At 41.3% G+C, this 13,337-nt stretch overlaps 1 protein-coding gene across 1 annotated transcript in view; it reads right to left on the minus strand.

Annotated features, from left to right (window-relative positions):
- Positions 1-1,687: 1,687 nt before the first annotated feature.
- The window catches only part of LOC136665999 (glycerol-3-phosphate acyltransferase 4-like), a 29,094-nt gene continuing 17,444 nt past the window's right edge, over positions 1,688-13,337 (minus strand). Inside the window, exons 7-13 of the mRNA XM_066643930.1 lie at positions 9,083-9,176; positions 8,655-8,770; positions 8,389-8,444; positions 8,186-8,271; positions 6,721-6,849; positions 5,432-5,511; positions 1,688-5,155 (exon numbers count right to left, since the gene is read on the minus strand). Of these exons, the coding sequence (XP_066500027.1) occupies positions 5,047-5,155; positions 5,432-5,511; positions 6,721-6,849; positions 8,186-8,271; positions 8,389-8,444; positions 8,655-8,770; positions 9,083-9,176 (670 nt within the window). The 3' untranslated portion in view covers positions 1,688-5,046. The remainder of the gene's footprint in view (positions 5,156-5,431; positions 5,512-6,720; positions 6,850-8,185; positions 8,272-8,388; positions 8,445-8,654; positions 8,771-9,082; positions 9,177-13,337) is intronic.

Consider the following 13,337-nt stretch of genomic DNA (forward strand, 5'->3'; position numbering starts at 1 on the left):
TTGTAGATTAGGAAATGAAGTGAATATATACATAAATGAGTAGGAAAGCGATTTAACCATTGGAAGTCTAGAGTTATTGTTCTTGTGCTCTTTAAATTGAATTAAATATTTATCACTTTGTACAATACGTGAATTACTTAAACTATGAATAACTGACGTTCTCATACAGGACAAAACAACAGCTCATCCGATTCAAATCTCTTCTGTTTACAAACAGAAATGTGACAGTGATTACCAGTTTCAATTCCTCAATTTCAGGTTTCGTCAATGGGCTGCGGGTGAGAAGCGGCCAATAACAGTGTGTTAAGGGGTAAACCCGCTGAGCTGGACTGAAAGTCATTTATCAGAGGCAGATTTAAAGGCCCAGGTAAGCGTGACACTTTTTTACACTGAGCACAAAGAGCAGGAATCATTGCTAAATATATCTGACCATGGGTCATAATTAAGTTCAATTCGTTAACATAATGTGAGGTGTTTTTTTGGTTTGTTTTTAAGTTGTATGCCTTTTTGGACTCTATCTAGAGTTTTATCCAACTCCAACTTTTCAAGATCAGTATCTCAGAGCTACTCAGAATGCAGAAACAACCTTTTAAAACCAGGAGGACATTTTAATTTGCACACGCTGGCTGCAAATCAGAGAAACTCTGCAGTGGCAGCTTAAATTAATGGCTATTATTCAAGTTAAATGAAAGGAAGTCTTGGCAGTACAACCTGTCCCTAGTGTCCAGTACCATTCCCTTGTCAACTCGTCCATCAATTTACAACCCAGTTTTTACTGCACTCTGCACCAGTGAAAAAGAAGCCTGTAATAACAGAGTGGTAACATGGACCTGGGGGGTGTTTACACGTTACAGCACAGGTTGCAAGGTCATGTCAGGACACGGTAGTCCAAATGGCACTGGGAAGACATGAGCAGGTTTGATATCAAGACTGATAATGAGGATGTAATGGTGATGTTAGTACCACTTAATGCCAGGTGTTCCTTTGGAGCCTGTATGCACCGTTTAACTGTAGAGGAAGAAGATGGAGTCTATGGCAACTATAGCAGACAATAAAGTGTAGTGCAAATCGGAAATTACTATACACCTTGGACGTTGCTTGAGAGGATTATGAATCACTCAATGAGCAACAAATTAACAAAAGCAACAGCTTAATGGTCTAGTTTACTTCGAAATCTTCCAATGAATCCAAAAGCTGTAGGTAAGAGTGTGTAAATCTATAGTCGCAGAAGTCAGAGACCTATTTAAATCATATTATTTATAACAATATTAAACTATTTGAAATGTGTAAGTTAATAAGGCGGGCGGCACAGCAGGTAGTGTCGCAGTCACACAGCTCCAGGGGCCTGGAGGTTGTGGGTTCGATTCCCGCTCCGGGTGACTGTCTGTGAGGAGTTTGGTGTGTTCTGTGTCTGCGTGGGTTTCCTCCGGGTGCTCCGGTTTCCTCCCACAGTCCAAAAACACACGTTGGTAGGTGGATTGGCGACTCAAAAGTGTCCGTAGGTGTGAGTGTGTGAGTGAATATGTGTGTCTGTGTTGCCCTGTGAATGACTGGCGCACCCTCCAGGGTGTATTCCCGCCTTGCGCCCAATGATTCCAGGTAGGCTCTGGACCCACCGCGACCCTGAACTGGATAAGGGTTACAGATAATGAATGAATGAAGATAATAAGGTGAAACATTTTCTGTAAATATAACAAAATGCAGTACTATGTACAAGGAAGAGGTCACACATGACACACACAAACTTTGCAATTTTTTTTATTGACCCTTTAAATGTTCATCAGCGTGTGATTTATTTTAATGTTTTTTTTTTTATTTGGGATGACTGACAAATTTGAGATACAGCTTTAGGGCAAGATAAAAGATGCTTTGTTTTTAAGAACCTGGCAGCAGTCAAGTCACTGGCAGTATTGAGACAAATTAAACAGTCAACACACACACACACACAGACACACACTCACCACTCACCCACATACATGGGTGGCCAAAGCCAATATAAAGTGGCACAGATCCAATCCTGTGACAACTTGGGATCCTCACACTTCCTTTCTCTATTTAGCTAAGCCTTAATCCAAGTTTTGCAAGTTAGTTTTGGAAAGCAAGTGTTTAAAGTGTTGTTCGTATTTATAACCAAGGCAGGAGGGTCCCAGTGTCACCTACGCGTAGTCTCTGGATTTAAAATTCCTGCTTTATGATTATTAGATTAAGAATAAAGAATACAGGCAATAAAAAAATGTTTTATTCTTATACAAAGCTATGCAAAATTTAAAAGAGCACCCTCCATTTTGTTTCATTTCCAGTCAAACAATCAAAGTAAAACATTCTCTTTCGGCCTCAGAGAATAAAACAAGGCATATATTTAACAGACGATGACGATGAAGGAATGATAGCTACATTTTTAAAGCACTTTTTGGAACATTAGTGTTAAAGTACTGTGGTGTACCTGGTGGGGACACACTGGGTGATCTGCCATGTCTTAATACCCACCTGGTTTTGCAGAGTCGTGTGTTTAAAAAGTGCCAGAGAATATTATTTAACCAAAGAAATGAACAAATTCTTTATTGAATGTTGAACTAATTACAAAAATACAAATACGATGCAATGTATTTTTAGACCACTTTTACACTCTTCGCAAACGAGGCCTGAACTTAGTCTTCCTCAGATGTTCATGAGATCTCTCCACATGGAGCTTCACAGAGATCTGCCTTCTACCCGCTTCATAAAGCTGAGCTCTTCACTGCATCTACAGGAGGTACGTTTCAGACGAGGGGTCCAGCCTTCGCAGAGAGTACACATACAGATCTTTTCAAATGTAAAGCTGACCAGCAGAAAAAGCAAGGTTATCAGTAAGAGTGGAACTAAACAAGGATATAGCGCCATTTAATGTGTTGGTGCCTAGGCACAGGTAAAGCGTAGAGGTAGATGTAGAACGATATCTGCAGACTGGACCCATCAACTAAAGTACCTCTGCAAATTGCTACTGTATGAGCTCATGCCGTCTCAGAGGGCATTCATCTGGGCATTTAGACAGGCATTCCATTTCACTGGGCTCACCCACACTCCTGATTACAGGAGTAGAACATCCACTGAGAGGGACACGTTTCCTGTAGTGTGAACAGTGATAAGCCATATCTGACTCCTAATTAGATCCAAGCCACATTTGTAAGTGGTTTCAAATGTCAGAGCTTCTTGCCTGCCCCCCCCCCCTGAGCATAGTAACAACAGTTTTGTTACTGTGACTCCCAGAGTGGCTGGGCCAGAATATGTGAATGCAGTCTAATCGTACTGATACGATTCAGTGGCTTTTAACTAGTGTGGAGAGTCTGGCTAACAATCAGAATTTAGAAACCAATTCAATTTGCCCTGCAGTGTGAACAAAGCCCAGTTTGAATGTACAGAAACACATGGTTCTTAAGTTGCATTTGATAATTAGTGTGCGTACATGCCTCCTTGAATTTGCTGCCAAGCTCTATGTGAAAGTTCTGCAGCAACGAGAGGGCAGGCAGGGGTCTTGTGACTTGAGGGAAACACCAACTGGCCGTTTAAAATGTTTTGGACTGGAACAGAAAACGAGCAAAACACTATACAGTCAGATATTATTTCATGGAACAGATACGGCAAATCCAACCCAGTCCTCTTATACAGTATATTCCCAAATACATACAATGCTGTGGAAAAGTCAGAGAATCACTAGTAAGGACCAGAACTAAGCAATGCACTCAAGCCAACCCTTTAAGTATAGAATTAATCCCTTTGCACATAATGTCTGCTTTACTTGAGGAAAACAATGTTTGCACCACATTGAGAAGTGGAGAGTACATTTTCAACTGGCCATTTCTTTGGCCATTAAGCATTTTATAAGACAGTGTGGTTATGTTGTGATGAAATATAGCCAGGATATTGGCCAACAGTGATGCAGTAATTTCATAATCATGAAGGCCAACAGGGGAAAATGTGCTTCCAATTATTATAGAGTAATTTGCTAGTACTGACCACGCCCGTAGAGGCTGAAACCGGAAGGTGAACTCTTTGAGAAGCCTTTGAGGAGGAGTTGAGGGTGGCGTTGAGGAGTTGGTGAATTTGCGGGGTATATATAGGGCTGAGAGGAGTTCGGGCGTGGTCCTACTCCCAAAGTCATGTTATTACATAACTTCAATTAATGTATGCTATATATTTGTGATCCGTAATTATCCGTATCCGTAATTAATATGATGCTGCTGAATTTTTCTGATGTATTTACAACAAGTGTAAAGTATGTTGGTCAAAACTAAACAGGTCAATCCCCAATCATGGCTCATCAATTACTAGAATGTAATCAAACGACATCTTTAGCTGATTTTCAAAAAAGAACGTAGGAGAAAATCCTCTACAAAAAACAAACCTTAAATATGGCATATTTTTGTTGATAATTTTAGTGCACATTTTAACATACGTTTATAACATTTTATGAGCCATAAATTCCACACGTCACGGTGAAATATGGAGGACTTATGGAGGAGGAGGAAATATGAACTTATTCTCACTTAGAAAATTAACAAATTGTCATATGACCAGTGGAGCCCAAACATTTGTATACAACTTAATTTCATCCACAGTATAAGGGACTAGCTCATTTCGGTTCGCTAACGCTAACGTATATCTGAAGTGACGCTTACTTTTTCGACATTGATGTATCTTCCTTTTCATACACAAGCCAAGACAACAGTGACGAAGGTAAAACTAAAAGGGAAATGTAATAAATACAATGCAAACTGTGATCAGATACACAACTCATGGTTGCTTAGCAACAGTCCTGACCAACCTGCTCCAAGCTTCTCGACGACGCTAAGAGCACCTTGTTCCTCTTAAAGGAAACAGTTTACACAGACTTTAGGAAAGTGGGGACATTATTGGAATATGCACGATGTGGTTTTGCTTTTGGAGAATCGTAAAAAAATTAAGGTCAGATAGCACAAGAACTAAATGAAAAACCTTTAAAGACCTTTAGGGCTGGAGGAAAAGTCCTGATGTAGTTTGGAATTTTTTTTGTGTGTTTTTTTTTTTCCCTCAGGAGCGACTCCGGTCCTCGTGGGTTCCCACCAAAATCTTGCTGTACAGTTTCTGCTGCTCTTCTTTGAAAGTGTCTTTTACTTTGCTTCTCTTCAGGCCACCGTCCCTGAACACACCAAACCAAACACCCGTTATTACACATTATTATTTGGTGAAAAATCAAATGTACATCATTTATCACCAAAAACAAAGCCAATATTTGATATTTGAAAGTTTTGCACCAGACCTACACAGCTAACAAAGCCAAGTCATAGAAGGTTGTGGCACCCTACGTTACAATAATTTCTCAATAATGTAAAACGTCTTTGAAGCTGTGTGTAGGTGCGTTGTGTTGTGATTGTTTTAAAGAACAGAGCAGACATCTGAACAAAAGCTCACTGACCACAGCAGGTCCACCAGCCCTCCTTGTCTGGCGATGGCTGCCTTCACTCGGTTCGCAAACTGCACGGCGTCCTCCCCTTCCTGTCGACACAGAACCACGCCGTCAGCCCCAAACACTTCAGACATTTACTGTGTAAGGCCTCCAGTGTGTTATTATTGTCTGAGCAGAGAACCAGAGAGAATGTCCATCTGCTTTTTCGCAGCAAGAAGAAGTGTTAACAGGAGAGTGTCCGTCACTGTCGGGTCTTTTCCTGTTATTCCCAGCGTTGCCACGGCGACAAGAGTTCAGACTCATTCATATATACACACCCAGTTGTAAAACACTTAATTTTCCACAGAACCACTGTTACTTTAAACACTAATATTACACTTAAACACAAGGGCAATGGGTTTAACTTTGGAGCAGTGGAGCCCACACTGAACCTCCTCAACGTTTGACCCATCGTTCAGTATTTACCGGAGGTGGGGCTTTATCCCTTCAAATTGATACTTGGCAGTGGGCATGAAGACATTAGTCTCACTTGCGGGAGTTCTAGTGTCTAGTTACCATCCATTTCATGGCTTCTTATGCTATTTAACATAAGGAAAGACATGTAATGATGATTGAGAATGACTGTTAATGAATATGTGTAAACATCTATGTGCTTACATCATATTTCCAAGTCATAGCTGAGAAAAGAGAGTGTGTTTTCCTTTAGAACCCTGTGGTGTTCAAAGCATCAAACCTAAGCATGAAACAGCGATTTGTTTGTCGCAGCCATTTTGTCTGTGTTCTGTGCGAAATGGACACTGATTTGAAGGAGCATTACTATTAGGAGAAGCATTTGAATGTGTCCATGCAAAGCGGGATCTCCATTTCCAGTCTGTCTTAGCAGAGGATAGGCACCAGACCAAAGCCAAGGTCCACTCCGGACAGATTTGTGAATGATTTGAGTGGCAAAACCATGGATGCAAAAACGGGACTGTCAAAGCTTGTGTGTATGTGTATAACATATAGTATAATACACTATCCAGCCAATTGATTTGTCTCTCTTCTCTTTGCTGCAGTTACAGCTTCAATTTATCTGGGAAGGTCGTACACTAGGTGTTGAAACACGACACTTGGCACAAGCATGGTGTCTTTAAGCTCGGCTCCAGCAGCGGCCCCAGATAAACCCATTTAATTATACTGTGTCTTTGAGGACTATACGAGCAGTGGGAACAATTCGAGTTTTGTGGAGTGCACAACTAAAGTAGTTGACAAAAGGCAGATCAAATAGAAACATTATATTCCTGGTGTGTGGCGCTCACCTGGCGGTTCATAGGGGGCAGGTACCACACACTGCAGACAATGGCCCAGCTGCTCATCATACGCAGGAGATAATTCACCATCCCAAACTTGCTGCTGTTCCAGAAAGCATCTCCAAAGCGAGGGTCATACTACACACACACACACACACACAATTTATGTAGACTCTTATAGTCTTACGTAAGCCATTTCCCTAAAGTTGACCAACAATGACACATCACTGCATAAAGCTGACGAGTGCAAAAATATGACAATGTGTTTATATTCCATACGTGCTGCGTACAGCCAGTGTGTGGTGAAACACTGCAGAAACGTTTTGAAATAAAGAGCATGAGACAGAGATATTTGCAGTTTCCTCCAATGTTTATAACAGTGCTTACATTGTGTTTATTTACTTATTTATTTGTATTTTTTACCATGATTTATACTCTTTGACATCAATAAAGTGGCTGTTTAGAAAGTGCTGTCAACTATATCACACGAGGAAAGCAGCTACAAGAATATCTCTGTGCTTCCACATACATTATTTGGAAAGTATCAAGTCGATAAATCAAATCACTTTGGATTTAACAAGAGATTTGCCTTAATAACAACTTCAAAACTGTCTGTCTCTTAAAGAATGGCAAACGTGACCAGGGTTTCTGTCTTAATCTCAGCGTCCCAACCCCTTACAAACACAGATGTAGTTAAACTATTTATGACTATTTACCAAATCATGTGTAAACGTGTGAAAAGTAGATCTTTAATAAAGGCAAAAACAACACTTTTGCCACCATTCATTTATTCATTCATTATCTGTAACCCTTATCCAGTTCAGGGTCGCGGTGGGTCCAGAGCCTACCTGGAATCATTGGACGCAAGGCGGGAATACACCCTGGAGGGGGCGCCAGACATTCACAGGGCAACACAGACACACACTCACATCTACGGACACTTTTGAGTCGCCAATCTACCTACCAACGTGTGTTTTTGGACACCAAAGGGAGGTGGGAGGAAACCGGAGCACCCGGAGGAAACCCACGCGGACACGGGGAGAACACACCAACTCCTCACAGGCAGTCACCCAGAGTGGGAATCGAACCCACAACCTCCAGGTCCCTGGAGCTGTGTGACTGCGACACCTACCTGCTGCGCCACGTCCCGTGTAATATCTATGAGATGTTGCTTTCCTCTGCCTTCCCTGATTGGACAAAGAACTGGTCTCTGATCCAAAATCCTAAACTTAACCAGCTCTGGAGAAGGGTAGGTGTGCAGTTGCCATGGCAATGTATCCCATGGAAAAACAGATCCACAGTCATAAGGCAGAAAATCTAGCGTAAGCCCAAAGTTAGCTGGATACGCAAGAAACCCTACTTTGTAAGTCAGGCCTCTGGGCAATTTACTCGTTTAACACTGAAAAACAACAAAGCTGCAGTTCAGAGCGGACTGCAAAACCCTCAAGTGATCTCCTGCTTTAAAGATACTGACCTTGATTGCCACAGGGTAGATCGTGGAGGCGATTTCAAAGCTTCCCTTTTTAAACATCATCACAGAGGTGTTGTTGATACAGGTGCCTAGCCATAAATTCAACAGACAGACAACTCCATAAATGACCTCATCTACATATACATGTCCTAATTTACTGAGACTGAATTCATGTAAATGTACTAAGTGTAAATCTTTGAACCCACCCTCAGGAAAGATGAGGATTGGCAGTTTGCTTTTGTCCTCTACATGATCACTCAATCTGAAATGGAATTGCACGGATGATAAGTCTCTTCAGTCCTGTACAATCTGAACACAACTGCTTTACATAAAAGGGACTGTTCATTTTTATTATAATATTTAAATTTATATTAATTTCTGACTGAAAACATTTGAACCTAAAAGAGAATCAACTAAATGTGTCATTAGGCCGAGGCTATCCAAACTTTTGCGTACAACGCTGCGGTTTTACCTTTTGGCCACCAGATGGCGATCTTTGACTTCTGAGCGTTCAAACCAGATATGCGGACAGGCCTTGACCATTGACCTCTGGATGACCCCCATCAGACCTCCATGGATCTGGCCGACCTAAAACACAGAGAGAGAGAGAGAGAGAGAGAGAGAGAGAGAGAGAGAGAGAATATCCTATTACTGCATTTGTATGAGCTGGTGCTGATTCAAATGTTCCTGCACCAAAAAGCCTTGGGTGGAAATACAGATATTTTTTGAAGGGGAGAATAAAACAACACTGCACTGTTAGCCCGCACACACACACGCGCACGCCATACATATACACACTCTGTACAAGTATACACCCACATTAGCATTTTGTAGCTCCCACAAAACTGTTTTAACTGTATACACACACACAGAGAGAGAGAGAGAGAGAGAAACACTCACCATTGCATAGCAGCCGTCACTGGCTAATATGATGACATCAATGGGTGAAGTGTGGTTGGCAACACAAATCCCTCCATTCTTAGGTTTATTCTCACTGTTACACACACACACAGACACACACACACACACACACACTTTTAGATTTGGCAACGCCTAACGGTAAGTCATTGTTTATAAAGCAACAGTTGCATAAGCCTTTAATTCAAACACCTTTATATAAACACCTTTAAACACGTATCCCTAATGTCAGCTGTCCTAAAAAAAAAACATTAGTGAGTGCAGACGTGGTCATTGTTTCACAGCTGGTGAGAGGGTCTTATCTCACTGAGGGAGATGCCACCTGTGAGTGTGTTGATGTTACGTCCAGTCACAGTTCAGTGGGTAAAGAGTAGGGAAGAGATACAAAGAGAAGAAACAATGAAGAGAGAGAAGGCAAAACAACAAAAGCGATGCCAGGGCTGTGAGCGGTGATAAGAAGGTGGCACAAAAAGAGGGGGCACACAGTCAAAATCAAATGAAGCGTGAGTGCAGCAGCAGATAAACAGAGTTTTATTAGTGCAAGACTTTAGGGAAAGAAAAGAATACAGGAGGTTCTCGGGTTACGTCAGTCCCGAATTACGATGTTTCGTGGTTACGACACATCTCCCATTTACTGTATAAAGCCTTGTTTCGACGTAAGTGGTTTTGCGTCGTAAACGGCGTAACGTGAACTTCGTGTGTGGTGTGCACGGCGCGGCGGAAGAATACACGGTTACGCGGCTCAGGAGGAGGATAGGTGTGAGGATAGGATAAGTGGATAGGATAGGATAAGTGCTTACAGTATGTTATTTACGTACAGTATGTACGTATGTTCCGAGTTACACCGAAAATCAGTTTACGACGCGACGTAGGAACAGATCAACGTCGTAAGTCGAGGACCCCCTGTACTGGGTTTAACCTGAATTGAGTTCATATTCTTGGTCATTCTGAGCACAGTGGGCTGCGTCGTGTCAAAAACAAAATTAATCCTTCTCTGTGATTAATAATTAGTGTAAAAGTGTAGTAACTTTTTTCGGAGTAAAGAAACTAATTTGGATATTTTCTGTTCAGATCTGGGACACTTTCATGTGGTAGTGAAATCCAATTTAAATCTGATTCACGCCAATCTCGACACTCCATTTCCGGTTGTCAAGAGGAAAACTTGAACAATGACACAGGAATGGTCAGCGTACTTTGAGTCCAAAGCATTTTCTTTTAAATGTAAAATTTACTAAAAATGTATTTATTTATTGATTGATTGACCCTAAACTGAGAGAATGAATGAATTTATTGATTGATTGATTGACATATGTAATTATGGTGGTTATTATCAGTTTTATATGTGTCATTATTAACATTTATCACTGATCATCATGTGTGGATATGTTTAGGAACTTGATCTGTTCAGACTAATGTTTCAGACAAGTCACATTAAAGGCTAAGCACCAGCTCTATGAAAGTGTCAAACAAATAAATACAGTGGAGTTTGAGTTCCTAACTTGTGTTTATTGAGAGTCAGAAAATATGTTATTTCTTACTAATTCAAGGAATAAGGTTTAAAAGACCGTTGGTCCCCCCCCCCAACAGTGTTCGGAAACTCTAATCTAGTCTTGCCTGTGACGTAGATGGTGGACAACAACTCTAGAATTCGCACTTAATTTAATGCAAAATGACGAAAAGGTGTGTTGTTTTTGGCTGCAATCATTCAATGTACAGTGGGACATCTGTGCACAAATGTCCCAAAGATCCCAAAATATCCAGAAAATGGACTAAATTTGTCAACTTTAAACGGGCACTTTGGAAAGGACCCTCCGCTCACTCCGTTATCTGTAGCTCATTTCACTGGCGCTTTTCCAACACTATGGGCATGTAAGGACACCAACGAAAGGTGTTCAAGAGCCTCTGTAACATGGAGGTAAACAGGGTAAGGACACTCACTTCGCCTGTTTTAGTTGGTGTTAGTTAACGTTAGCTTGACTCGCTAAACTCGGTGTCTCAGATTATACTCGGCTACGTAGCTGCATTACGGAGGTTTATAGTGTCGGATGAATTCGAGTTCGACTTCGATCACATTTACAAGAATAACGGTACCTCTACATTTGAGTTTAGCTTATTGCTAGGCTATTGTCATGAATAATGTTGGTTATTTAGCTAGATACTGTCATAACAGTCAGTCATAACGGTGTTTTACCGCGGCGTTGTTCAGCTGTTGTCCACCAGTGACGTCACGGTCGCGTTCAAGAATTTCCGTAGCGAGCTCGGGTTTTTCCGTTAATTTAATAAAACTGTCCGTTTTAAAGCAAATTAAGCTGCTATTTTCATTTTAATTCATACTTATATCTGTCAGTAACTACAATAATGTGAAATATTCATGGAGGTCCATTAAGTGGTGCTTAGCCTTTAACAAGATGTAAATAATGTGAACAGCCCAAGAGAAAAAAACCTGGTTTGGACCACTTTAACTTGCTGTGTGAACGCAGCTTAAGTCACTTTGTACAAGACACAAGGAAAAATGTATTAAATCATTAAAATCACAGCATACTCCCCTCTCATTTCCTGAGTAGGGACTTATAAATAATAAATGTTTGTTAGTTCGTTTACACTGGTAACTGTTTATTTAATCTCAAGTGAGGTTGCTCAGATCCTGCTAAGCGTTTGGCCCGTTTCTCTCATGCTGCCTCCTCCATGCTCCTGATTTCCGATTCATGTTGTTTACCACTGCACAGTTGACTATCAGCAAGGCCAGGCCTGCACAGGAAAAACACACACATACACAGACACCTTCCTGGAAAAGTAAAACACATCCCTTCAGGCCCCTGTGCCTCCCACCGGACTTCATAAACACCCCATTCAGCTCTGCCCCGTGGCCAAACGCATCACAACTTAGCAACACGCTGACGTGAACAGTGGAGAGACGTGTTTCAAGGTTGTGTGCTTAGAGCTAAAGGCTGACATACACCATTGATTTGCAATTACTGCAGGGACATCCTAAGGCAGTGACATATGGGTTCTTTAACATGAAATGGCTTTTGTTCTACTTTTTTTAAGGCACTTCTTTTGTCTCACTTCTATGAACACATGATGTGTGAGGTTTTACACTACTGAAACCTGTCTGTGAAGATTTGATAGCATTCAGCACAGGTACCAATGGTGGACGAAGTACAGAAATCATGTACTTGAGTTAAAGTACAGATACCCAAGGTAAAATATGACTCCAGTAAAAGTCCTCGTTTACATTTTCACTTGAGTAAAAGTACAAAAGTATTTGCCTTCAAGTGTACTTCAAAGTAAAAGTATCATGATTTTTGTCATATGGGCGGCACGGTGCTGCAGCAGGTTAGTGTCGCAGTCACACAGCTCCAGGGACCTGGAGGTTGTGGGTTCGATTCCCGCTCCAGGTGACTGTCTGTGAGGAGTGTGATGTGTTCTCCCTGTGTCTGTGTGTGTTTCCTCTCGGTGACTGTCTGTGAGGAGTGTGGTGTGTTCTCCCTGTGTCTGTGTGTGTTTCCTCCAGGTGACTGTCTGTGAGGAGTGTGGTGTGTTCTCCCTGTGTCTGTGTGCGTTTCCTCCGGGTGACTGTCTGTGAGGAGTGTGGTGTGTCTGTGTGGGTCCTCCCACAGTCCAAAAACACACATTTGTAGGTGGATTGGTGACTCAAAAGTGTCCGTAGGTGTGAGTGAATGTGTGAGTGTGTGTGTTGCCCTGTGAAGGACTGGCGTCCCCTCCAGGGTGTATTCCCGCCTCGCGCCCAATGATTCCAGGTAGGCTCTGGACCCACCGCGACCCTGAACTGGATAAGCGCTTACAGATAATGAATGAATTTTTGTCATAAGGATCTTTATTAATCTACTAATTTTAGGTAGAAATTACCTCAAATTTACTCTTGATTCACCTGTATTTTAATACAGTGTCATTAATTAGTCTGAAACTGATATCTATTAAAAGTATCATAAAGCATAAAACCCTGAAGGCAAACTTTGTCCATTAGGCGAAACTGAATCGCTGTGAAATTACAATTTGCAAACAAGCTGGTTTCGATTTAGATTTATTGGCAACTTAGTTTCAAGTTTAGGTTTAACAACAACAACAATAATAATAATAATAATAATAATATATAAAACGCATGCAGTGTAGGCTTTTGTTCATAAACAAACGAGCCAGAATATGGCTTGTATAAAGTTTGTATAAATTCACAAAAACGACGCATGATAATGGCTGACGGTGCTGTGGCAAGTTC

The sequence above is a fragment of the Hoplias malabaricus genome, chromosome 14, assembly GCF_029633855.1.
Source record: "Hoplias malabaricus isolate fHopMal1 chromosome 14, fHopMal1.hap1, whole genome shotgun sequence".
In the NCBI taxonomy this organism is placed as follows: Eukaryota; Metazoa; Chordata; class Actinopteri; order Characiformes; family Erythrinidae; genus Hoplias; species Hoplias malabaricus.